The 27,446-nt window shown below is 36.6% G+C and overlaps 3 protein-coding genes across 3 annotated transcripts; 2 read left to right on the top strand and 1 right to left on the bottom strand.

Moving 5' to 3' along the window:
- Positions 1-1,057: 1,057 nt before the first annotated feature.
- Positions 1,058-9,666, top strand: abraxas1 (abraxas 1, BRCA1 A complex subunit). Its single transcript, XM_083565253.1, has 10 exons — positions 1,058-1,150; positions 1,223-1,325; positions 3,658-3,748; positions 3,878-3,914; positions 4,023-4,089; positions 6,271-6,467; positions 6,607-6,726; positions 7,124-7,208; positions 7,287-7,401; positions 8,819-9,666. Exons 2-10 carry the CDS (start codon positions 1,239-1,241, stop codon positions 9,205-9,207), a joined length of 1,188 nt encoding a protein of 395 aa, XP_083421379.1. The 5' UTR covers positions 1,058-1,150; positions 1,223-1,238; the 3' UTR covers positions 9,208-9,666.
- Positions 9,667-9,853: 187 nt separating this feature from the next.
- mrps18c (mitochondrial ribosomal protein S18C) lies at positions 9,854-11,721 on the bottom strand. The gene is made up of 6 exons (XM_083565313.1): positions 11,591-11,721; positions 10,681-10,736; positions 10,508-10,591; positions 10,369-10,426; positions 10,227-10,286; positions 9,854-10,050 (listed from the first exon to the last, which is right to left on the bottom strand). Exons 1-6 carry the CDS (start codon positions 11,661-11,663, stop codon positions 9,974-9,976), a joined length of 408 nt encoding a protein of 135 aa, XP_083421439.1. The 5' UTR covers positions 11,664-11,721; the 3' UTR covers positions 9,854-9,973.
- Positions 11,722-13,415: 1,694 nt separating this feature from the next.
- Positions 13,416-26,801, top strand: helq (helicase, POLQ like). The gene is made up of 18 exons (XM_083565055.1): positions 13,416-13,887; positions 14,917-15,472; positions 15,953-16,131; positions 17,221-17,421; positions 17,513-17,585; positions 17,668-17,765; positions 17,868-17,966; positions 18,891-19,036; positions 19,126-19,365; positions 20,654-20,795; positions 20,878-20,982; positions 21,065-21,269; positions 21,955-22,112; positions 23,094-23,192; positions 23,362-23,535; positions 23,706-23,819; positions 24,151-24,285; positions 26,542-26,801. The coding sequence occupies exons 1-18, from the start codon at positions 13,699-13,701 to the stop codon at positions 26,638-26,640; spliced, it is 3,012 nt and encodes a 1,003-aa protein (XP_083421181.1). The 5' UTR covers positions 13,416-13,698; the 3' UTR covers positions 26,641-26,801.
- Positions 26,802-27,446: the final 645 nt, after the last annotated feature.

Genomic DNA, 27,446 nt, shown 5'->3' on the forward strand with positions numbered 1-27,446 from the left:
GATTTTGATTTGGCCACTCTGAGGGCCTCTAGAAGGCATCCAGTCATGTCGGCATTTCCACCTTTGATTGGATAGTCAGAGAGTGTACTAGAGCTCATAAACCACATCTGCTGCAAACTGTACAAGATAAAATAATTTCATATATTTTTTAAAAATACTTTTGCGTTTTCTTTCCTGTAGAATTTGCAGAAAAATACAAAAGTTGCCTTAATTTCAAATTCCCAGGAAAACCCTGATGCATGGGAAAAAAATCACAAAAATGCACAAAAAAAGGGATTATTTTTATGAGGTCAAATTTGATTCAGAAGAGGTTTCCTTCTGGGATGACGGCCATGCAAAATGCAAATCCTGGCAGCACTCGTGCGTGTTTTTTTAAGCAGCTTCTGCACCTGACGTACAGCACGAGGACTCAACTTATTTTCCCTTGTGAGGCCTGTTCCTAATGGAACTCTTGGAAAACCTCTATATGACCCTGGCCACTGTACTGTAGCTCAGTTTTAGGGTGTTCCTGATCTTCTTATAGCCTCGGACATCTTTGTGGATTGCAACAAATTCTAATTCTCAAATCCTAATAGAGTTCTTTTTAATGAGGTGCCATGTTGAACATCCAGTGGTCAGTATAAGAGAATTGTACTTTAAGTGCCAAATTTTAACTGCTCTAATACAAGATATACAAATTTTATATGGTCTGTTCATGTAGACATAGTTCATGAACATGATTAATAGGACATGCAGCTTTGCATGGTTACATGACGTACAGCTGCTATCACTTAGAGTTCACTCACTTTTGTTGCCAGCTATTTTGACAATAATGGCTGTATGTCGAGTTATTTTCAAAGGACAGCAAATCTGTACTACAATAAAAGCTGCACATTGATCACTCTAAAATATATTTAAGTTTAATTTCTAAAGAATTGTTCCTTAAAAAGAGACACTAAAATAGATTCTGAAGTGAGAGGGGTGCACTCACTTTTTTTGAGATACTGTACCGTGTTTGTGTTGTGTACTAAAGAAAGCAGGTGTTACTCCAGGCCGCGCGGTGGCGCTACACTGAAATCCCTATAAACTTTATTCGACATCTGTGCGGAGAACACAGTTGAGACAGTAGCTCCTAGAGTCCCTCATACGGATAAAGTTTCGGAAGATGCATGTGAGTGAAGTAGACCTGTGTATAGGAAATATCAGGTTTAATATAAAAGTCTAATTTAACTGAAATAAACAGTTTAAAAGGCGGCGGTATGGAGGAATACAGCACCACTGTGAGAACATCCGGATTCGTCTTGAGTTCGTTGATGTTCCAGCATCTGAACAGTGACTGTGATGTGGTGAGTTTTTACACTAAAAGCTGATATTAATCAGAAATCCTGTTTATCACATTAAAACTCCCTCTGTTTTTGCAAAGTGTCTCTCCCTTTGTTTTGCAAAGTGTCTCAAAGTGTCTGGACATACCAGTGAGACAGTTTTGCATAAAACTAGGTGGGTTTTGAAAACCATACAGTACATACAGTAAACCATACAACCTGTATGTAAAATCACTTTCTGTTAACACAGTAAACACACTTGGCTCAGAGCGTTGTCATGAGGATCAAAAATGACAATAGATATGAATGACTATGTGTATGCAAAGAGTGAATAACGGGTTTAGGTATAGTCTTGAAAAAAAGCTTTATGGAATACTGGATGATCTGTAATGAGCAGTGGTATTAGAAAAAAAAGAGAGAAGATTTAAGAGAGATCAGACTCTGCCTCTTCTGAGTAACCCCTAATAGTGAAAGCATATAGGTCGGTATTAATGAGGGTGTTAAAAGGTGTCTGAATAAGCGTCTGAGATGAATACTGGACGTCTGTGTTTTAGGGGTGTAACGGTACACGTATTCGTACCGAAATGTTACGGTACAGGGCTTTCGGTTCGGTCCACACGTGTACCGAATGCAATCCTTTGTACATAGTTAAAATCTAAGTTCCCTCAGAAAGGTTTGTTTATTAGCTAAAGTTTGTTTAGCCTCTGCCTCGCACTTTGATTGCATTTTTTTAATTATAAATAATAATAATTTATTTTATTATTAAGCTTGAAAACATACACAATGCAGGGGGATAAAAAAACAACATATCGTTAGCCGCTAACCAGGAAGTGGCTATCGGCTAAAACTATGGATTCTTTAGCCTTTAAGAGTTTCTCTTAAAAGTAGAAAATCCTGACAATTCCGCATATTGATAGAGTGAATGAATGAAGGATGGAAGGAATGAAGATATTTGTTAAATTATGTTGAAATAAGTGGAACAGTTAAGTAGATCATATGACCACAGTATTTGAGGATTTTTGATCGTGAGTCTGACGTGGATGATGGAGGGGAGCTGCCTCCAGATAAATGCGGGAAAACCAAAGAACTGTTGGTGGATTTCCGCAGGCACAAACATTTTTTACTTTCACAAGTGAACACTCAGGGCAGGGAAAGGACCATCTTCTATCTGCTGGTGTAGAAGCATCTCTACTGCAGACAGGAGGAGATTGGACAACTTGATCACGAAGGTCATTTCAGATCTGGGGATGCCCCTGGACGCTGCACATTAGGTGGGAGAAAAGAGGATGGTAGCTAAGCTATTATTGCTGGAAAACGACTCTCACCACTTGTATGAAACAGTTGCATCTCTGAGCAGCTCCTTCAGCAATACCGAGGGTCTTTTCTTCCTGATGCTATTAGACTTTACAATCAGAGCTGCTCCCATTAAACCAGTCACCATCTCTTTCGGCTTCTCCCGTTAGGGGTCGCCACAACGGATTTTCCGCATGTTTGATTGGGCACATGTTTTTACGCTGGATGCTCTTCCTAACGCAACCGTCCCCAATTTATCCGGGCTTGGGACTGGCACTAAGAGGGGCTGGGGTTGGTTCCCTGACCGGGGATCAAACCCGGGCCGCAGCGGTGAGAGCGCCGCATCCTAACCACTAGACCACCAGGGAACCTATTAAACCAGTCACCATAATGCTGTTTTTTTTTTTTTTACTGTGCATCAACAGTAATTTAAATCTTTGTGCAATAGCAGCTGTGCAATAACAATTAAAACTGTGCAATACGACCCAGTGCAATTTGTTTAAAAATGTAAATAATACTACTATTATTGCTGTTTTTCTCTTTTGTATTTATCTACTGTACTGTGTATATTTGTACTGTGTTTCTGCTTTATATCTGCCCTTTTTTTTCTCTTTGTAAAATTAAATATTTAATGTAAAAAAACACACACTTTACATACACATCTGTATTACCCAAATAGGGTCTAAAAAAATTTAAACTGTTTTATAAGATTTTTACTTTTATTAAATTTAATTGAATCATTTGAACTATTCGATTATAATCAATATAATAAAAAGTGTATTGCATTAATTATATTTATTATATTTTAGTTTTATCAAATCTTATTTTGTATCTTATTTAACCCAGCAGGCATTTTTATTTAAAATGGTTTTCAAAATTGAAACTGTTCAACTGTTGTTGATGCCAAGTGTTAATAATAATAATAAACTGCGATAAAAAAAAAAAGACAAGCAATTTAGTTTTCGTCCCCCTAACTGTACCTAAATTGTGACTTAAAAACAGAGGTACGTACCGTAGATTTTGTGCACCGTTCCACTCCTACTGTGCTTTGTCTGTCATACAGGAGGGATTATTACTTGGTGAGAGTGTCGGAGAGGAGAACAGCAAAATCACAGACTCTCAGACGGACCACATACAGTTCGTACATACAATAAGTAAGTAATTCTTACCATATAACTATCTGAGTAGATGCAGGTGTGATGTGAGTATAAATCCTGTGACTGTCCCTTTTTTCATGGAGGGAAAGTAATGAAATAATGCACTGTGCTGCTTTTCGTTTTCAGACATTCAAAAACACATCACTTGCAAGACCACTCACAGGTATTTCAGACCATTTCAGTTCTGCCCTCCTGCTCTCCATTAATGCTTTTTTGCATTTTTATTTTCTGTTTTTGCGTTATAATCTTTTTTATATTTTTTTCATTTTAGCTTCTACAACAACACCTGTGAAGTGGACCAAGAGAAGATTAGGCAGGTTCTGTCCAATCTCAAAGAGGTATCCTAAGCATTATCAGAGTTGAGCAACACCATACACTTGTATACCATAGTCAGTCTGAATACTTGATTTTGATTAGGAACCATTGAACACACAGGCGGTTTCAGGTCCGTTTAATCATAGTTCTGAATAAATGCGTCGCCTGTAACGAGAGAAACATGCAGTCACGTTTGCATCCAGAGTGTGACAGTCATTGTAACCATTTCCTTATTACTTTAATTGTCTAATTTAAAAAATTACCGATTTTTGTATCTTTCAGCTTTGTTGTTAGTACAGACGGAGATCAGTAACACACAGTGTTACTCTTTCTCTATGCATTACTGTTCATTCGATTAAATTCGCTCTCATAGCAGTCTATCTCTGTGTATTACTTAAAGCAGGCAGAAATTAGAATAAAAATAAACTAAAAAATGAATTTTTATCCACTATAAAAACTGACTAGCTTGTCAATACATACCAGGTGATCATGGTATAACCCGGATGTACAGTAGAGAGCACCTCTGGCCCGAGATGGAAGTAGGTGACTAGTTTGCAAGCAAAAAAAGATCCTTATCAGTCTTTTTCTCTTCCTCCTTTGCCTCAGTATCATGCATTCAAATCATATGACAGACACCAAGCCATAAATTATCTCATACTTTTACTGCACTGCTTTGAATGCCTTAATTCTGAATAGTCAGATAGTTTTAGATAATATTCTATAACAGCAGATCTGAAATTGCAGCTGCACAACATATTAATGTAGTCCCTCAAATATGGTTTTGTATTTGGTAACAGTTTAATCACATTAAAAACTAATAATAATCGCATGAAAGCTATTGAACGCGGTGCTGCTTTTGCATATGAAGGATTGTGCTCTTCGCAGTTACCTTGTTAACTCCATGTACCATGTGGAATGTACTAACATTCCACAACATTAATTTTATCATTGGTTCATTAATTTAATATAGGGGTGCTCCGATCAGGATTTATAATATACACACACACCGTTTTTCTTCTATATTTCTATTTTTTTTATCCATTATAGTTTACATAGGTTAACAATCTTGACATGGATGTAAAATATTTTCTTTTATTCATTTTTTGATCTATATTCTAGAATTTTTATGCGGCCCCTAGCGACATCTGGTGGCCTCTAACTGATGTTGTTTTAATTTACTTGCATTAATGACTTACCGTAATTGACCACACTTTAAGAACAATGACGTAACGTGAACCCAAGTAAGGACGAGTTGCTGGAATCGTTCGTCTTCCACAATAGACAGCGGCTGATAATGAAGGCATATGAATTCCATAATTTTGTCTGATATTTCTTTATGCTTCTTACCGTCCTTTTGAAACCTTTCTGGTTTCCTGGTAATTCTCCTAGTACATTTTCCTGGTACATTCTGCAGATCTATTGTCTTTTTCCCAAACAAAAAAATTTGTCGCAAGTTTTGCACCATCTGATCTGGCTCTTCGGGATCGGCCTTAATAGAGGCCGCGGATCAAACTTCCCGGCACAATTATCGCCGATTATGATCGACAACTGATCAATCGGAGCTCCCTTAAATAAAAAGATTTGCATTTTCTGGCTATGATGGAAGAAGAAAAAACCCACTACTTTTATTCACCGTAACACCATTTATAACAACAGTGTATTGTAATAATAATCGACGGTGCTGCTGATGAATGTTTTTATACAACATGAGCTCAGGCAGTAGTTCCATTTGAATTATATATGAATTATAGTGTTTTATTAATGTGCTTGTTCTAATAAGTTGTAATTTGAATAGCAGTAGGTCATTCACAGTGAGCTGTGTTATAATAAACGGGCTTAAAAAAAAAAAAAAAGAAGATTTAGGTGAGGATATATTTATTTATTTATTTAAGATTGATGTAAGGGGTTGTCAGTATCAGTGCTTTGTAATGAGGTAAAGCTGCGATTTTTCCAACACAGGAAGGTTTTCAAGACAAATGAGTTTTTAAGCATTTGCTCAACTATAACCCAAGATCATAGTAGGACCTCATCTATTTTTCTACCATTTTCTAACTGTTTATATATCAGGCGCCTTCTGTTAGCTTGGCAATGATTCCCTTTTTCATTTTGATGATTTTCAGCATGTTTTATGATGATTAATTTTATTATTATAATAATTATTATGTGCCATTTTTAACGGGATTTCTCTCTCATTTTGAGTAAAGGAGAACGTGATTGGCTGGTATCGCCAGCGGAGGAACACCAGTCAACAAATGACTTTAAAAGAGCTGTTGGTCCATCAGAATTTGAGGAAGCTGCTGCCCTATCAGGAACTGGTTTTTTTGCTCCTTACACCATCCGAGGTGACGATGTCTCATTCCACCCACCGCCTAGAGTACACAGCCTTCTTATGGAATGGCAGGTCAGGACAAACTGCTGCTCGTGTTATAGTAAAGGAAGCAGTTCAGCCAAAAGATAACATTTGTTCAGCTCAACACGTGCTTGGATATGTTTGTTGTATGTCTAACTTTGATGATTTTTTTTTTCCTTCTGTGCTGCAGTAAGTACAGTAATATCCCAGTCTCAGTGAGCAACCTGGGGACTCTGGAGCAGCAGGATTACTGGAGAGTCTCTGCTACATGTCCATCTCTGAGTCACTGTCAAGCCATAAAACAACACAGGTGCTGTAAACATCTGACTGTCATTTCTGCTTCTTTACACATGCTGCACTGAGCCCTGACACAATCGTAACATTAATGGTCATGAATTTATTTCTTTTTTTATTTATCAGTGCTATAATGTAAGTTTCATGAACATTTCACAGCATTACAATAAAATGATAAAAAAAAGTATGACGTCATTCTTTAAATAATACACATTTTTATTGGGGTTGGGGGTTCGAAAGTCTGCATCCACAAAGTCTTTTTATCGTGCTCTGGTCACCAAGGGTTATATCTGTAACTCTGTAATTCCCCACCTCTTTCTTGATTATTGTCCCATAACCACATTTTTCTCCTCGTCCTCTTTTATGATAATTTCTGTACAGATAGTTTACACATTTCTTTCTGTTTCATTTAGAGCCAAATTCTTCTCTTCGGAGCAGGATCTCCGAGAGGTGGAGAACGTCAACGACATGAACGACGCCTTGTTAGACGAAATGAAGGTATCTTTTGGGAAACTGCTCCAAGTTGCAGTCAGTATGCCTTTACTCGCTCCTACACAGCACTATGTTTTGTTTCAGAGCACGTGTGTGAGAGTGGAGAGGAGCGAGCGGAGAGTGGAAAAGCTACAGGCAGAGATCGCGGAGCTCAAAAAGGCCATCAGAGAGCGGAGGAAAAAACTGCAGGCCAATGAGAGTAAGGCAGCTTGTGGTTTAAGGTGTTTTTAAATGTGAGCAGATGTGCAAATGGTGATTAATAGGGCTGCTGCTGTCGATTAGTTTAGTGATCGAGTATTCTAATGATTTTTCGGATACGAAGTGATTTTTCTTTATTAATGAGCAATACTAAATACGAGAGAGAAAATAAGACATAGAAAGTAATTTGCATACAAGAAGATCAGTGAAAACTAAACCCATTTAGTGCATTTAATAGCCATATTACATCAAAGTACAAATACAGCTTCGTTCACAAAGTCCCTCTGCAGTGGAGTGTAGAGTAGGTTATAGGAAACTATTCGTTTAATAAAACTCCTAATTATTCTCACTCATGTATTTATGTATTAAATCTCACGCAGTATCGCAATGTGGTTTTCTTCTTTCAGGAAAAGCTGCTCGAAATTTTCCACTAAATATAAATCTGTTTTTATGGCCAGCTCTAAAAAAGTGCTCCACTACCTGCTTTACACGACCGCTGCCTAGGGTCTTTTTGAACGCAATAAATAAATGTATATGAATAAAAATATACAAATCAATTTCAAACGACTTAAAAAAAAAAAAAAAAAGGTAACTGCACTGTACAGCGTTTTCTTTGTGCAAGTTTGAAATGATCCCAAACCTTGGAAGATTTCTGTCTTGTTCTTCCGCCTGAATCTTCTCCTCGACAGTTCTCTCTCCGTTCCTTCATTTTTTTTAATTCTGCAGTCTTCTGTGTTACTTGTCCAGAGCGGTCCAGGGTTTAGCGGGTGGTGCATCAGTAATTATTGTTCGTAGGGAAACACAGGGCATCGTGTTTAGTAAAATGGACTAAGCGGATTTTTATAATCGAGTTACATGTAGAATCTTTACAGCTCTAGTGGTTAGTGATCTAAATGTGCAGGTGTAAAAGTACAAAATAAATGAGACAAGCTTAGTGACATTACACATATACATCTTCAAACCAGATGATTTCAGTTACAAATTGGGAAGAATAATAATTTTACCACAGCTGTTCATGCACTTGTATCCTGAACTCTTAGTTACTTTATCTGTTACAAAGCACTGAGTCACAGAGTCTCCTTTAATAAATGTTATATAAACATGTACAGTCTGCCATACAAGTCCCTGTAATCAAACCATAGGGTTTGTAAGTTAGTATAAAAGTAATAACATATTTCAGCACGTTATTTAATACACAGTAAACCTGTGGTTTATTGTGGCTGCACTATTGTCAGAGCTGCAATATCTTCTGACCAATTCATGAGAATTCAACAGCACTTTAGATAATAAAATATAATTAGAACTGTACAGCTACAATGTAGATATTGGTGTAACAGCACACTGCTTGTCAGAGATATACATTTTTATTTTAGTAGATTTAAAACTACAGTAAATCATTACAAAACTTGTCGTTTTAGCCACAGAAAGTTCTCCTGCTGAAGAACCCAAGGAGAACGTGCTGCTTTGCACGGCTCTGAAAGCACTGTTCCCCAACACACCGTCGTTACGCTGCCAGACTCTGAGTTTTGAGGGTTTCCCCGTACTGAACAGGTGCTGCGTCAAGGACCACGGGGTCGATGTTTCTACCAGAATGCCGCTTCTGCTACTGCAGTGTGGTAACGTGGCGAGGAAGAGGAGGATAAGCTCGGGCTACAGGCCAAAGGGGAAATTTCAGTCCACGGGAATTTTACAGAAAGGTAAAAAGAGGAAAGTGGAAACAGAGCTGAGCGAGGCGCTGTCTGGAAGCGAGTCTGGCACGGAGGTGGAGGTGAGCAGCCCAAACCAGGGCAACTCACCTGTATTTTAAATACTCGCTTAGAGAACAAGGAATAAATCAGGGTAGAATATCCTGGAAACAAGGTACTTCCTGTCAGCATTTATGGTGTAAATATGTATATTTTTTGAAAGATGAATGCAGAAAAATGTGCCTGATGTGTTCACTGTTAAATCCTGTTGTGCAACTTCTTAATGATTTTACTTTTTTTTTTTTTAATACCTATGGTTTTTCTACTTCCTGTTCAGTTTGTTTGTGTATGCATTATAACATTAAACATCCACTTAATCTATGTTTCCTTTCGTTTATTAAAGATCTAAATGTCTGCTGTTTGTCACAGTTCTAAAATGTTCTGTTTAATTGCCTCTTTTTTATCCCATTTAATTGCATTTATAAATAGGGTAATACAGCATTTGCAACAGAGATGCAATAACGAATCGTGTTTTATATCTATTAAATACATAAGTGGGTTAATAAAGAATACAAAAACAATGTTCTATAGCACCTGTTATGTTTTAATGATGTGAGCTGGTTCGCGGTGATGAATATTTTTGTAAGTGTTGGGTTGTGTTGTAGGATAACAGTTTTTAAATATTTATAGATTAAAGGTTTTTTTATGCTATTAAGCATTTCAGTTTGTCAATAAACATCATTAAGTTAATGATACAATTGTGAAGGATGTAATTATAAGCATTTTATTTTAGGCAAAAAGCTTTAATATTGCAATGAAAGTAAGGGGAGGTTTTTATTATATTTTTTATTCGGTTCATTAATAAAGCACACTTATTTCATGTTCTTCCTACTCCATGTGTCTGATGCCACAAATGTTGGGGTCTTTAATAAACTCTGGATCTTTCAGTGTAACGGACATGAAACCTGTTGAAGGGACAAAAAAATTTTTTTTTTTATTTAGATCCAAAACTTTTAACTGGTTACAATTTATATTCATCAGCACAGTTATAAATAACAACAACAACAAAAAACGTGTGTATATATATATATATATATATATATATATATATAAAAACAAAAACAAACAATAGAAATGTTACCCATTGAGCGAGCTCTCTTAATGGCTTTTGTCACTTCTCTCTGCTTGTGTCCGCACAGACCTGCAGGAGAAACAAACACCAGTTATTTCATCGAGTATTAAACATTCAGGGACACATACGGAACGTGGTGGGAATGGCTCACCCGTGATGTGCCGGCCGTATATTCTGCCTGTGTGCGGTGAGATGAACTGTGACAACAACTGCAAACAATAGTTTATTTGTGTTATATTGAATAGAAATATAAAAGGTCATGCTTCTGAATCCTGCAGTAGACAACTCACCTGGATGTTTTTATAATCCACTGACACGTTACATAGGATGCAGCCCTTCTGCGGTTCTTTATATGGATTTTCAATTTGAATGGGCTAAAAAAAAAAAAAAAACATACTAAATGCCTGCATCCAACTGATTTCTATATATTCTGTATATGCAGAGATAGACAGTGAGTATGTACCATATCTTTTAATTTGTCCTCTTGTTGGGTGCTGGAAAGACTTCTGAGATATTGTACTATAAATACCAGGGGAAAATTATAAAAAACATTTAATGGTTACCATATATAAAGAAGCTTTATCAGTCTTTAATCAAACTAAAGGTGTGAGAAATATATAGTCAAATTGTAAAAAAGCAAACATGAGTTGAAGGACACTGAATTGGCCATGTATAACAGTCTAGTAAAGAATTTAATTGGCTATAAAACCAGAAAACACGATTTGTCACTTCTTATTGCTAAAAGAAATCAAGCATAACGTTATACCAACATCGTATGTAGTTATTTGTATAGAAAAAAGATGACAGTTACAGTTAGTTATTTGTGATTTATTTATATATACAGGTTTTCTAAACATATTCTACTGTGTTTAAAGCACAATGGAATACTGATGATACATTTGGAGAGGATTTTTTCCCCCTCAGATTTACATTTACGGCATTCAGCAGACGACCTTCTCCAATATGTGAACCACATTCGGCCAGGTAATCGTGCAACTGGGTTTCTGTAAATCTTGACAAAATGTATGAGCCATGCTTCTTCAGAATCTGAATGAAACTTTTCCCTTCTGAACACACTCAGTATCGTGATCTCAATATGTTTCTGTTTCTGTTTACAAGAATCAAATAAAATATATAGATCATTGTGACCTCCCAGCAGAGGCTGAATCCGAAATGACTGGCAAACTGCACTACACTACCTTGTATGTACAGAGCACATTTCCTACGAAGTGCACTTATGTCATATTACTAAGGCGTTTAAGACTCGACCATGAACTACCACAAAAGACAGCAATGTAGATTAATGGATGCCTATAACGCACAAACACTCCGCTTGTCAATTAAGAAAATATTATAAATATCGTATTTAGTACCTGGAATTTTAGGTATGATCCCATGTTTTGACAGGGCTGTCTGTAACACTCGGTAATTTAAAAGGGCGAGCATCTTCTTAGTGCTGGATCAGTGAGCCGCCATGACACTTCTTCCTCGTTTGTATACTGAAGGAAGATTCGTCGGGTAATTTTGACGCACCGCCATCTAGTGGATCTGAGACATATGTATGTATGTATTTATGTATGTATGTATGTATATATATATATATATATATATATATATATATATATATATATATATATATATACACATAATATATTTTATATATAATGTATATAATGTATATTAAGAAATGTATTACATATTCTGTATTTTTTTATTATTTACCGTTTAGCTTGTGTTTTGATTTTTTTAATTTCTTCTTCCTTTTTATTGTTATTATTATTATTATTATTATTATTATTATTATTATTATTATTATTGTTATTATTATTATTAATATCATCATTATCAATATAATTCCTGTTATAATTATAATTATTAAATATTACTGTTGTTGCTTATTTACTGTTTCTTTATTCTTAAAATTAATATTCAAGGTTTTTTTTGTCATATGCACAGAAAATTTAACACTACAATTTAATGTTTTCTGTGCATTCCTTCCAATCACAATCATGTGTGTGTGTGTGTGTGTGTGTGTGTGTGTGTGCATGTGCAGTGTATGTGTATATATGTATATTATGGAGTACATATTGAAACTATATGTTATAATGACACGTGAGAGTCTGTAGTACAAAAATGTTTGTCATAAGGGAGGAAAGGAAGGAGAAAAGGATTTGTACCAATTGGCCAGGCAGAGGGACCGAGCTGGAAAGGATGTGCTGCAAGTTAGAGCAGTAAAGGATGGAGATGGAAATGTGTTGACTAGTAAGGAGAGTGTGTTGAGAAGGTGGAGGGAATATTTTGAGAAGCTGATGAATGAGGAAAATTAGAGAGAGAGAAGGTTGGATGATGTGGAGTTAATAAAGCAGGAAGTGGATAGGATTAGTAAGGAGGAAGTGAGAGCAGCAATTAAGAGGATGAAGAGTGGAAAGTCGGAAGGACCTGATGACATACCGGTAGAAGCATGGAGATGTTTAGGAGAGATGGCAGTGGAGTTTGTAACCAGATTGTTTAACAGGATTTTGATAGGTGGGAGGATGCCTGAGGAATGGAGAAGGAGTGTGCTGGTAGTGATCTTTAAGAATAAGGGAGATGTGCAGACCTGCAGTAACTACAGGGGAATTAAGTTGTCAGTCACACCATGACGTTATGGGAAAGAGTAGTGGAAGTCAGGCTGAGAGAAGAGGTGACCATCTGACAGGAGGTGGAGCTGGAGATAGCAGAGCTGAAGATGTTGAGGTTTTTGTTGGGAGTGATGAGGATGGACAGGATTAGAAATGAGTTTATTAGAGGGACAGCGCATGTAGGACGTTTTGGAGACAAGGTGAGGGAGGCGAGATTGAGATGGTTTGGACATGTGCAGAGGAGGGACATGGGGTATATTGGTAGTAGAATGCTGAGGATGGAGCTACCAGGAATGAGGAAAAGAGAAAGGCCAAAGAAGCGGTTTATGGATGTGGTGAGGGAAAACATGCAGGTAGTTGGGTTTAAAGAGGCAGATGTAGAGGACATGGGGTATGGAGCCACTGTGGCGACCCATAATGGGAGAAACCGAAAGAAGAAGAAAAAGAAGATATTAAATGAAATTGAAGTAGGCTGCATTTCTTTAGAGCAGGGTAAACTGCACACAATATTTTTTTGTACAATCAAACCTGGCCTGTTTTAATATATTACAATATGGGGCAGTTTCGGTCACGTGTTGCAACTTCTGGCTCGGGATAGGATGGTTTCTCATCGCTATCCTTTTGAAACAGACCTGCCTTTAGCATCACAATGTTGTTGACAGCTTAGCATGTTGTTACAGCAGAAGCACCCTATAGCTCGTCTAAGAGTTTAGTTATGATCCCGATGAGGCTTATGCATAAATATCCATATTCGTTATAACAGAAAATGGATGCAGTGCGCAACACGCGGCTGCTACTTGAGTTATAGAGCGGTAGCAGTTCAGATAGCTGGAGTAGCCTGACGATACCGAGAGACAGAGATGAGCAAAGATTCCGAAGTCCAGAGTGAAATAGTTGTAAAACGCAGCTGCTCGAACAAAAAGAGAAATCGAGATGGAATGAAAAGTGATTTAACTCCGGCCAAGAAGCGGCTCAGTGCTGAGCACTGCAAAACAACTGAACATAGAAATCTGATGAAGATCAAGAGAGAAGACCCTGTGACCGAGCAGGTAACCCACTACTGTATTGTTTAACAGTAACAGTCTAGCCGAATATTTTATTAACAGCATTTCATTCACAATTAAAGTAAAAACCAAAACATGAAAGGTTTTAACAGTGGATAAATGGCAGAGCTGAAAATTGCATGTGTCGACTCTTTCATCGGTGCAAAGTGCAGAGTCGATTCTTATACATTCCTCTTATAAAGTACAGAGTCGACTCTATACATTGTTTTACTGCTTTAAACGAGCCATGTACAAGAGCCGACTCCTAAAGTAAAGCAACGTATAGGAGTCAACTCTTATATGCTGCGTTACTATTAATATCGACTCATACATTGCTCTGATAAAGTGCCGAGTCGACTTTTATACTTTGCTTTAATACAAACCAACTCCTATGCATCGCTCTTATAAAGTAAAGAGTCGAATCTTATTCATTGTTCTACTATAAGAGTCAACTTTTATACATTGCTCTTATAAAGTGGAGTCAACTTTACTATGAGTTGACTTTGCACTTTGCGTTGCATAAAGAGTCGACTCCAGTAAAAGACAATGCAATGTTCTTTCATCCAGTAAAACCATAAACATTGACAGGCAAATGTTTGCATTGTAATGATGCAAAATGTAGAGTCGACTCTTCTAGTATCAGGCATTAAACTTTATTGTATATATTGGATTGTTTCAATGTTTTTCATTATATTAGAAGTTTCATTGAAATGGAAAATATTGTAAATAATTCATTTATTTATAAATATTATGAAAGGGGCAACTCATTTTAATATAATACATTTTGTTATAATGCAACATTTTCTTTGGATCCTTGGCCCTTAATAAAATGTACAATTTATTGGCCCTTTATTGGAAAACCTTTGGGCAGCTCTGGAATAGAAACAGCAATTGTACACCTTTAAAAATGTCTACTCCACATTTCAGCTTTTTTTTTTGTTACTCGGTTATTTTTGCATTTAATATTTGCATGAATACAATTTTGCACAAGTTTGGAATACATCATCGAGTTTTTGGTCTCTGATCATTTTCCAGTGCTGTAGTGACAGTGAGGATCTCTTTGATGGCTACGATAGCATCATCGCTGACTCCTCTTTCCTAGCCAAGCTGGAAGATATTGAACAAGTCCAACCGCCACAAACCACCACAAGCACTGCTGATCATCTCGCAGACTTCACAGACGGTTTCCATGATGCATCACTGCGATATTTACCGAGTTCCCAGCTTGCGTTTCAGCAAGCTGTGCAAAATCAATTGCATCTTACCCACACAGATAGACCTGGCAACACATCTACTCCTGATAAAAAACACTCAATGCAGTCTGTCTGTGAAGATCAGTACAAACCTGCCAGGAGGGCTAGGAGAAGTATGGCTGACCAGCTGAAGAGGGCCATGAAGGAAAACGCAGCTTCTTCAAACACTGTGTCAAAGACAGTTCTGCAGAAACAGGCAGCAGTGAGTGAAGAAATCAGTGTTGCTGTGCAGACCATTGAGTCTGTGACCTCAGAAGGAGACCTGGGTCCTTTCTTTGGGCTTCCATCCAAAGTTAAGGATTTAATCATGAGACTGAAGAGGATCGAGGACTTGTATGGTGATTAATTTATTAGCTTTTTTTTATATAAATTTGATTAAATATGTACCTCAGTCACAGCAAATATCTTCTCCTAGCTTACCTAGAGTAATTTTAATAGATGCAGATAATTGATTTGCTGTTTCTGCATGTGACCTAAATCAAAGAGCTTTTACAAGGATCAGAGAGGAAATGCACAAAATACATTCACAAAGCAGAACTATTCATCAATCATACAATTATAAAATATAATATAATTGTAACGTTTACATAAAGACGTTGTTTATGTTCATTCTATTGACCAATCAGTAATGAACCCAATTTCTATCCCTGCCCACATTTCCTATATAATTTTTTCTGCGTTTACATTAGTAATTACATCATAGCTGTTTAAATGATTACTTACTACAATCTTTTTAAATAACATATAAAAGAGTTTCATGCAGCATAGACAGTCCTGGTACAGTCCATACATCTAATGACGCCTGTTTTTGTTTTTAGAGTGGCAAAAGGCGTGCCTAAATTTGGGCTCGGTTCACCACAGAAAGAATCTGATCTACTCTCTACCAACGAGTGGAGGGAAGACGCTGGTGGCGGAGATCCTCATTTTTAAAGAGATTCTCTGTAGGAAGAAAGATGCACTGCTGATATTACCATATGTATCCTTGGTGCAAGAAAAGGTAAACAATTTTATTTTTTTTTTTTTGTTCAGCAGCAGGAAAAATCTAATGTTATTTCTAGAATATTATGAATAGCTAAAGAGAATTGGGACTGTACATATGCTTGCATATAAAAAAAAAATAAAGTGTATATTGAAAAACATTGTGGATGCCTTGTATTCTAAGTGCTCATGCTTTTGTCATCAATCAGTTCTAATTGTGTAAACCGTAAACTGTGAAAATACCTTTAATATCACATACTCTGCCCCATACTCTGGATTTTGCATAGTGGCATATGTTTTGACATGATATACTCATTTTCCCATGTTCTCCGTTTACTGAAATTTATTTCACTGTACACTCTGATCGTTCAGAAGACGTTTAATCAAAATATAATGATCTTTCAACCATAAAACTTTCTTTGTGGCTGCAGGGCAAATCACAGGCTTATATTAATGCACCGATTCCAAGACATGTTTGTTTCTCTAATAACAACTCAATCGAAATGGTTTGAATATGGAAGTGCCACACAGTAAGCACAAGCAGAGTAAAATAAAATAACTTATAATCATCGATATGTGATGTACGTTTTTCAAGAAGGAGTCTCCAATGCCAGTGCTGTGTTACAGTCAGGAGGAAAGTTATAACATTAGGTTTTGTGACATGGGAAGGTTTTAAGGACAGCAGCTACTTTGTGTAAATGAAAGCTGTTGTTGGGTATTTTTTGTCCCATTTACTGTAAGAGAGAGAGAAAAAGACATGCTGATGAGGGAACAGATGCTTATAGCTGCTTTAATGTAAGTGATGACAGGAACTTGTTTTGTGAACATTCCATATAATCGAAATGTCGAGAAACCATATTCTGGTTGTATTTAATACCTTGTGTGCCTAGTAACAACCTACAATTTACAAAATTCAGTCTGACTTTGAGGGAAGGGAAAACTGCAGCTTGTTGCTGTGAACACTTTTGGCAAAAGAACAGTTTTTAAATAGGAACTATACAGGTAGCTGATTGATGCATACGATTGTACGTAAACATATATTTGGTATTGGGTTTTATATCAAAAGCGATAAATGAAATCAGAGTAAGCAGAGTTTTATTTCCTGTAGGTTCGAGGCTTGGCGAGTTTTGGTATTGAGCTGGACTTCTTAGTAGAAGAGTATGCTGGGAGTAAAGGAAAATTTCCTCCTGTAAAAAGACGAACCAAGAACTCACTTTACATCGCCACAATCGAGAAAGGCCACAGCCTAGTGAACTCGCTGATCGAGACAAACCGACTGGACAACATCGGCCTGGTGGTGGTGGATGAGGTTGGTTCCAGCATGTGGTTTATTCTTGAAAAATATTGAAATGTTTCAGTTATTTGTATTTTTTTTTATGTTTCTCCTCCACTTTAATCAGCTCCACATGCTTGGAGATGGCAGCAGAGGAGCGATTCTTGAGATGACTCTGGCTAAAGTGCTGTACATAAGCAGTAAGTCAATTGCCAGTGAAGCCTCTGTCCCAGATCAGATTACGTCACAAAGGTTATACTAACATTAAGATATTTTAAACAGAAAGCACCCATATTATTGGGATGAGTGCAACGCTGGGCAACGTAGCGGATCTCCTGAACTTCCTTGGGGCGGAGAACTACACAAATGACTTTAGACCTGTAGATATCCTTTTCTCTACGCTTTAATGAATGAATTTGTTAAAAGTGTTGTATACGAGGCGGATGTTTCACCTCTCTGACATCTGTGTTGTTGTTTTGCAGGTCCAGTTGAATGAATATGTGAAACTGAAAGACAGTATTTATGAAGTCGATCCAAAAGAGGAGCAGTGTTTCCGGTTCTCACGCTTACTGACTTTTAAAGTAGGTCCCTGGTTGATTATTTGCCCATTCCTACCCACTAGCAAGCTCTTCGTTTTAAGGCAAACAAATGCTTTCTATAAGACATAGCATGAAGCTGCCATATCTTTTTGAGCTGCTGCTCATGCTGCTTAAAAACTTCTCTCCTGCCCTGTACTGCCAGCCATACCACTAAATAAACATGGCTAATTCTGATCTCTTGGATACAAACTGACCACAGGATGAAGGGAATTTTTTTTCTGTTGCTTCCTTCCCCACCAGATCAGCGTTTTTACACAATAAATGGTTAAATGTTTGCATCATACATGATCCTTGATTGTGCATTGTTTGACTATGTATATTCCAATGATCAGAAGTCACATATAGAGCATCTCTGACAATAGCTTTTAATACATTATGATTTCCACTGACATTGCCAATGAATTATCTTCTACAATGTGATACTATCCGACCTAGTTGCCTTTAAACGATAAAACAGATAACCACTTTATTCAGAAGAACATTTCAGAGTTAGATGCATATCATCTTACTGGTCCGTGGTCCAACGTTACATAGATTCATTATTTTCTTTAAACACCAATGTCCTTTTTTTGATACTGCTTGAATTATAGTCAAGAATACTCGGTTATAATTGAAAGTATTTGATTTATCAGTTTATTTCAGTGGTTGTCTTTTATGCATTGATCCAAGATTTACAATCTGCTTTTATGTTATACTGCTACATGTTATATTGTAGGGTTAAAGGGACCGTTTTATGGTTACTGGGTCGGCAGGTTTTTTTTTTTCCAGCAGAAAAGATACTCCAGCCAGCACTTTTTCTTTTGCATTAAAAAAAAGCTTAGTGTGGGGAAAAAAAAGCACAAACCTGCTGACTTGATGCTATGTGTAGATTTAAATTTTTCTATTAATTTATGTTTGTTTGAACAGTACTCTAGTGAGATGCAAAAACTGGATCCAGACCACATCATTGCTCTGGTTACTGAAGTAATTCCCCAGCAGTCCTGTTTGATATTCTGTGCCACTAAGAAGAACTGTGAAAATGTAGCTGGTATGATCTGCAAGTATTTGAATAAGTAAGTATACCATTTGATATTAAATAGCACCTGTTCATATCATACATGTTTACAGAATTTATATCTTTCATTTTCATCTGTTTTTACAGAGTATTTCTAAAGCACAGAGAAGAGGGGAAAACGACTCTGTTATCTGAGCTGAGGAAAAGTGGGAACGGCTCGCTGTGTCCTGTGCTGCAGAAGACCGTTCCCTATGGCCTGGCGTACCACCACAGTGGTCTGACCAGTGATGAAAGGAAGCTGCTGGAGGAGGCGTACTCGTCCGGAGTGCTCTGTCTCCTCGCCTGTACGTCCACCCTGGCTGCAGGAATCAACCTCCCCGCCCGCAGGTATGTCACAGTTGTTCTATTCTAGCTGCACAATATAATACCTGACATTGAAACTACATCTGCATCTTTCAAACTAACTACCTGCATGTCTTCCCTCACCACAACCATAAAACTTCTCTTTGGCCTTTTTCTTCTTCATGGCGGCTCCATCCTCAGCATTCTTCTACCTGTATTACTCCATGTCCCTCCTCTGCACATGTCCAAACCATCTCAATCTCGCCTCTCTCATCTTGTCTCCAAAAAGTCCTACACGGGCTGTCCCTCTAATAAACTCTTTGCTAATCTTGTCCATCCTCGTCACTGCCAAAGAAAACCTCAACATCTTCAGCTCTGCTACCTCCTGCTCCACCTCCTGTCTTTTACTCAATGCCACTGTCTCTAAACCATACAACATCGCAGGTCTCACCACAGTCCTATAAACTTTCCCTTTCACTCTTGCAGATACCCTTCTATCACAAATCACTCCTGCCACTCTTTTCCACCAACTCCACCCTGCCTGCACTCTTTACTTCTCTAACACACTCTCCATTACTCTGCACTGTTGACCCCAGGTACCTGAACTCCTCAACCTTCTCCATCTCTTCTCCCTGCAACCCTGTCTTAGGCTTTCTCTAAATCCACAAACACACAATGTAACTCCTTCTGACCTTCTCTATACCTCTCCATCAACATTCTTGGACTTGGGACTGGCACTAAGATTGCACTGGCTTGTGCAACCCTAATGGCTGGGTTTCAAACAGGAAAAAAAAAAAGTAATGCAGATTTACCTTGAATATTATAATTGGGTATTAAAAAATGTTTTGAAATATCAAGCTGGTCAGTTTTATTATATACACAGATTTTTCTGTGTATCGAGAGGGAAAATGTTTTTCAAAAATCATTTTATTTGACTTTTTTATGAAAATTTACTTTAATTCTTTCATAGATCATAATATTTTTTTGAGTGATTAAAAAGCCATCTGAAGCTATCTGTTGCAGCAAAAAATATTTAATTAGGCAATTACAGAAGCTACCGTTTGACTATATTTGTTTCTCGTCAGATAGAGTACAAACATATCTTTTTTTAACATTTTTACATTGTATAATATTCAGCATGCTCATCGTTTACATCATTTATCCTTTTCCTCCTGTATTTTTGGGAACAGCTGCAGAATTGAAAGATTTTGTAAAAAGTTTATTGTGAATAAATATAAAATACAAGGTTTAAATTATTAATCTTGTCAATCTGGGCTTTCTCAAGGTCTGTTTTTGTATTCATCTACACATCCTTAAAATCCTGTGTATTCAGAGTGATCCTCCGCTCGCCGTATGTGGGCACAGACTTCTTAAAGAGGAGTCAGTACAAGCAGATGGTGGGAAGAGCAGGCCGTGCTGGGATTGATTCGATGGGCGAGAGCATCCTCATCCTGCAGGACAAAGACAGAGACAGAGTGAGTATTTTTGCCTCTTTTACTCTGCTAAGGTTCAGCATAGATATTAAACAACATTAACTTGTCTTATTTTGTTGGTTAGGCCAAACAGCTGGTGTGTGCGCCAATAGAGAACTGTTACAGCAACCTGTTACAGGATGGGAGTTGCAGTCTTCAAAGTCTTATCCTCTCACTCATCGGCCTTAATGTGAGTGACAGCTGTCAATCTCGGCATCAGAATCCGTCGATGAAGTCCAGGTTGTTAGTTTCAACTTCTTTGTTTTTCCCAGATAACATCCACTGTAGAGCAGGTCCTAGAGTTCATCTCCAGGACATTACTCAGTGTCCAGGAGACTCGACTTTGTCAGCAGAAGAGTCTTCGTGAGCTTGTAGTGGAGTCTATAGACATACTGAAAGAGAAGGGGCTCATCGGCATTTCTCCAAACAAGCAATCTTTGCTAGATGTCACCAAACTGGGAAGAGCAACATATAAAGGTGTAAATAAATGAATATTGTATTGTAATGCAGCATTTTAGTTTACCATCAAATTTTTTGTGCCACTAGTAATCAGAATCAAAATGCTACTGCAATTTTTCAAATTACAAAAAGGGGAAATACCCTTTTTGTAATTTGAAAAATTGCAGTAGCATTTTGATTCTGATTTTTCAGAAGTTGTTGATTTCTACAACAGGTTCGATTTATGATTTATGATAAAATGTTAATAAAAAATATAAAATGTATTAATAAATAATACTCTAACTACTTATAAGTAGTTAGAGAATTATTTATTAATACATTTTATATTTTTTATTAACATTTTAAAGGCCAAACATTATAATAAAAAGCTCTATTTAACTATCCTTATTATACTTTAGCTCAATAAGTATTTACATTATGGCACACAAACAATATTCTTTATTTTACTTTAGCAGTGTGTATATGTGCTCATAATTAAAGACCAATACCAGTAGCTTTAGTCAAATAGAGCTTTTTTATTATGATGGTTGGCCTTTAAAATGTTAATAATAAAAAAAAACATATTCATAAATAATTCTCTGAATACTTAATACTGTATTTACTTATAAATAATATACTGTATCTCTATAATAGTTGGATTCTATGTGCATTAATTTGCATTGCTTCTGTCTCACTTGCATTTTCTGCTTTGACCTTTGCTCAGGCTCAGTAGACCTGAGATACTCTGATGTCCTCTACAAAGACCTGTCTAAGGGTCTGGAGGGTCTGCTGCTGAACAGTTTCCTGCATTTAGTGTATCTGGTCACTCCATATGACCTTTTGTCCCAAATCAAACCAGACTGGATGATCTACTTCAGCCAGGTAAAACTTTACAAATCCATTTGGAGAAGCATTTCATTGCAAAACATCATGGAAATCTGCCATAATTATACACCCTGAAACAAAGTAAGGACAAACAAATCTGTTATTTACTGTATCATGGTCATTTTTAGGCAGACAGTTTTGTAATTACAGATAACAGGAGTTTGACAAAATGTGTGTTTTTAATAAAAGCTCCAGCGCAAGTGGCACAAACAAAATTGTGTGACAAAGAAGTCGAAAAAGATACAGAAGGATATGTATGCATTAACAAAAGAGTTCATGAAGACTCGGCTAAAGGATTCTAGGAATTAGAATACCCAGAGATTAATTAGGTAATACACAAACCAGGCATATTCCATTACATTAAACGAAGAGTACGTCTCTTAAAAAAAAAAGAAGATTTTAAAGAAACAAAAATGCCAGGAATGTAAAATTGTCTAATCAGAACTGATAATTAGATGAATTGCCTAGACAGATTAAATTGAAGTGAGCTGTTCTCTTTCCAGTAGGAGTCAAGTGAAATGCTATGTTGCTAAATGCTAAGTATTTTTATATTGTTCTGTATTTAAAAGTTCATTGTTTCTTACTGTTTAGACCAGTTTTTGCCCTGTTTTGTGGTAGTTTAGCGCTGCATGGTTTTTTATTTATTTATTTATTTTGTTTTATTATTATTAATTAAATTTTTTTTCTGCTACCATCCTGTAGCATATAAATGAATGTGTATATGATTTCTTTGAATTGCCTATTTTAATTTTTTTTACTTACCCTAATGCCTGGAGATGGAAATTTCAGGCAATTTTTCAATGGAATCCTTATGATGCGAAGATATAAAATTACAAATCTAACTATTTAAGATTGCATCATTCATTTTATAAGGAGTTTATTGTTTTTTGTTTTTTTTTTTACTGTAGATTCCATAATGCTAATTAGCTTCTTGCAAATGTATTTTATGATTTATTTATTTCTACTTTTTTAAATTAGTTAACAAAGTTGTCTGTGGCTGAACAGAAGATGGCGGCCGCTATTGGAGTGCCCGAGAGCTTCCTAGTTCGGAAGGCAGCTGGGCAGAGTGTTCGGAAGGTGGGACTATTTTAAGATTTGGTGCAGCCGTTTTGTGGGGAATGAACATTCCAATTCACCTAGCTCAAAAAAAAAAAAAGATGTAGCAGCTAACATATATGGGAAGTACTTTTTGGTTTTATGGATTGACCTAATTTGTGTTAACAGTATTTATGTGTGGGTGCGTTAGAGTGTGGACTCTGCAGTGGTGAACAGACTGTACCTGGCTCTGGTGCTCTATTCTCTCCTGAATGAGACAAACATATGGAACGTTTCTGACAGATTCCAATTGGCCCGAGGCCTCATTCAGACCCTCGTCAGTTCCGCCTCAGCATTCTGCTCCTGCGTGCTGCATTTCACTGAGGTCAGTTTAAGGACAACCATTATAATGGTTGTTGGCCAGGCTTGATGTGTAATTTAAGGATTATGGCTATGGCTATGGAGTATAATTAGTGCTATTATTATTATCATTATTATTATTATTATTATATACACACATTCACATGCGTACATTTTGTTCCTGTGGTCTTCTAGGAGTTGGAGGAGTTTTGGGCCTATAAAGCTCTCCTCACTGAGCTGACCCGCAGACTGACCTACTGTGTACAGGCCGAGCTCATTCCGCTAATGGAGGTCGCTGGAGTCATGGAGGTGTGTGTTTTGTTTTTGTTTAATTTCAATAAGTGTCAATCATTTTGAAAATATTTTCTTGTTTGTGATTGCTGTTTTACCAGGGTAGAGATATGAAGTGACACACAAGCTAAATTCATTTGGGCATTTATCAAATTCACTAACATGAGCAGGATTAGAGTGATGGAAGCATCATTGTGTTGTTTTATAATGTATTTAAAATGAATAAGGAAATAAAGTACGGACCCATAGCAGGATATTGGGAGCACAAAGTAACTATTACTTAATACAATGACCATATCCAAGTTTGTTCATCTCAGTAGCATTCCTTTCTATTTCTTCTACTTCTCAGTTCCGAGCTAAACAGCTGTACAACGCTGGCTATAAAACGCTGGCTCATCTAGCCAATGCTGACTCGAGCATGCTGGTGAAAACTGTGGAGAATCTTAATAAAAGACAGGCTAATCTGATTGTGGCCTCAGCAAAAGTTAGTGCATTTTAAATTTCTTCTCTGCATGCTTGCTTTTTTTTTTGGTTTTGCTTCCCTTCAAAAGATTTTGGAGTATAGGTGTTAAAAATGGCTACTTATGCCTTCTTTGTTACAGAATAATAATTCCTGTGCTAAAGATTTTTTCTGTATATCATAGTACTTTGAACAGTTGGCTTGTCACAGCATTTTCTCCAAGGTTACACTATCTGTATACGTTTCAGTGCTTCGTAATTATTGTATTTTTTGTAGGTTTGATTAATATATCCACAATTTAGCTTTAGCTTGTGGTCTAATGAGTCACAGATTCTGTCAAATCACAGTGATTTTTTCATTTTTGTAACCAAGACATGCTACTTTGTTTACTCCTTATGCTGTTAATAAATTCCTTTTTTTTATTTATTTTTTTTTTTTTCTCTTCTCTCAATGTCATGAACTTAACCTTTGGTTAAGGAGCCTTTCCTGAGTTTAGGGGGAATGTCCTTTGTTTTCATGATCTATAACTTCCACAGTTTGGGTATAGTTGTAAGGACACCAAGGCAGTACATAATTGAGAAATAATGACTTTAGTAGTTCAAGTTTATTTCTATAGCACTTTTCACAATGGACATTGTCTTAAAGCAGCTTCATAGAACTTAAGAATTAAAGTGAATTATGTGTATTTATCCCTGATGAGCAGCCTGGGGCAACTGTGGCAAGGAAAAACTCCCTAGATGTTCTAAGGAAGACCTTAAGAGGAACCAGACTCAAAAGGGGAACCCGTCCTCATTTGGGTGATATCAAGAGTGTGTTTATGAAACTTAAAACAATACAAAACACTGGAGAGTGAGAACTACCATAAGTACCGGAGTGTAAGATTTTGAGTAATGTCCTTTTTACAGTCTTATACAGTCAGTTGACATTGTGGAACCAGGAGCTACTAGGTAAGTAGCAATAGTTTGTAGTCGATTTGAAACTTAACAGATAGCCAGTGTAGGGATGATAAAATTGGGGTTATATGGTCATATTTTCTCGACCTTGTGAGAACTCTAGCTGCTGCATTCTGGACTAACTGTAGCTTGTTTATTAATAAAGCAGGACAACCCACTAGTAATGCATTACAATGTTTCAGTCTGGAGGGCAGGAATGCATGGTGATTGGTGGAATGCTAACCAAATCATCTTGCTAGATGCAGTAGGTTCAGCTAGCATTAGCGCTATCTAGTAGCCTGTATTAGCTCCAGGGTACTGTGATGGTCACAGTTTCATTTTATCTATTTTGCTTTGTTTTTATCCTACATTCACATCATTAAACAGATACTTAAAAACAAAAAAGAAATTTACAAAAGTAGAAAAAGGAAGTGTCCATTAATAAATACATCCTGACACTTGTTCACAGACTAGGTATACCATCAGTTGGAAAACTTTGCTGGGAAAGTAATATAAGAATCTGAACGCAGATACCACTATGTCAGGTTTATCCAGAAGGAAATGTAAATAGCCAAAATTCCCCTGCAAGTGTGCCACTTGTTCCTCGGTTATACTGGGATTTTTTTTTTTCATCAAAAATAGCAAATGGGTCATGCTTAGTTTCGGTTCCACCAGAAGTTTTGTTTTCCTTTTAACTCCATCTTTTTTGTGGTTCCTACCATTCATTGTTGCTCTCAGGACATTATTTCAAAAATATTTTACATGACTATAATTTCTTAAGTGAAAAGGTGTATAAGGTGTATATGTATCAATAGAAAAGCTAGTTATTTTAACAAAATTATTTCTTGCAGTATAATATATGAATAATGATTGGTCATTGTATCCATATACACTGGTATGGATTTGATTACATTGTGTAAATATAGTTATATATAAGAGTGTTATTATTCACAGAATGCTTATTGACTGATTTGGTAGTTGGGCAAAAGAAAGAAAAGCCTGTGTTGAAAGTTTCTTTATTGAGTTCATTTTCATAAATATATATATATATATATATATATATATATAAAATTTACCCCAAATAATGCCTAGGGATATAAAAATAAATGTTGATTAAAGCACTATCTGGCTTTAATATAATTTTATCCCAATCTATATATATTAATATATCGTTGTAAGTTCTTTATTTGAAATTCTGTAAAGCCGTTTTTGATAATGCCCATTGTGAAAGTACTGTATAAATGAAATTGAATTGGGACAGTCCACACAGTTGTCTTGACAGAATCTTGACAGAGTGATTTGCCTGTTTATGAAAACTCTTACAACTTGTATGTTGATGCTGTTGTAGATGCTGTTACAGGAGAAAGCAGAAGCTCTGCAGGAGGAGGTTGATGAGCTGCTTATGTTCCCTGCTGACCTGCCTGAATCTGTATATAATGCAATTTAATTTAACATATACTGTTACATATGTATTTATATTTATTTGTAAATGTTATTGCATGTGTTTAAATGATAAGAAATATACACTGTGAATTTCTCAGTTTGTAAATGCTTTTTTCTGTCGATCATGAAAGCCATCTGTTCAATAAATGAATACCAAATATAATAAAACTATTTCTTGTTATCTCTGGTCATCTGTACAATCCTTTATAGCATGTAAAGCTTAAATCCCATTTAAAGGACAAATATTGGGCAGAGTGAACTATACAAGTCTTTATTATATAACCCCAGTTCCAAAAATGTTGAAGTAAATGTGCCATTTTAAGGAAAAGTAAATGAAAGTAACTTTTGGCAATATAGTGTATGTGTACAATAAGTACAGCATGGGACTCAGAACACAACCCTGAGGAGCTCCAGTGCTGAGGGTGAGGGGGGATGAGGTGTGTTTGCTCACCCATACAGCTTGTGGTCTGTCAAGAAGTTGGCGATCCAATGACACAGGGGCTGGCTGAGTCCCAGAACTTAGAGGTGACTGTAGAGGGAATTATGGTGTTGAATGTTGAGCTATAGTCCACAAACAGTATTTTCATTACCATTTCTTAAGTCCAGGTAGCTCATTTTTGTGTGGAGAAGATGTTTAACGGCATCCTCAGTAGACCGGTTTTGTCGGTAAGTGAACTGTACTGTGGATCCAGAGTGATCCAGTAGTGAAGCATTTGTCTTCAGCAAAAAGTTGTAATTATAAAAGACCAATAGAGCGGTCGGTCTGAGATAATTATTTCAAAACTAAGACCTACTAAGAAATAAGTATTA

Source organism: Silurus aristotelis (assembly GCF_946808225.1).
Source record: "Silurus aristotelis genome assembly, chromosome: 16".
NCBI lineage: Eukaryota > Metazoa > Chordata > Actinopteri > Siluriformes > Siluridae > Silurus > Silurus aristotelis.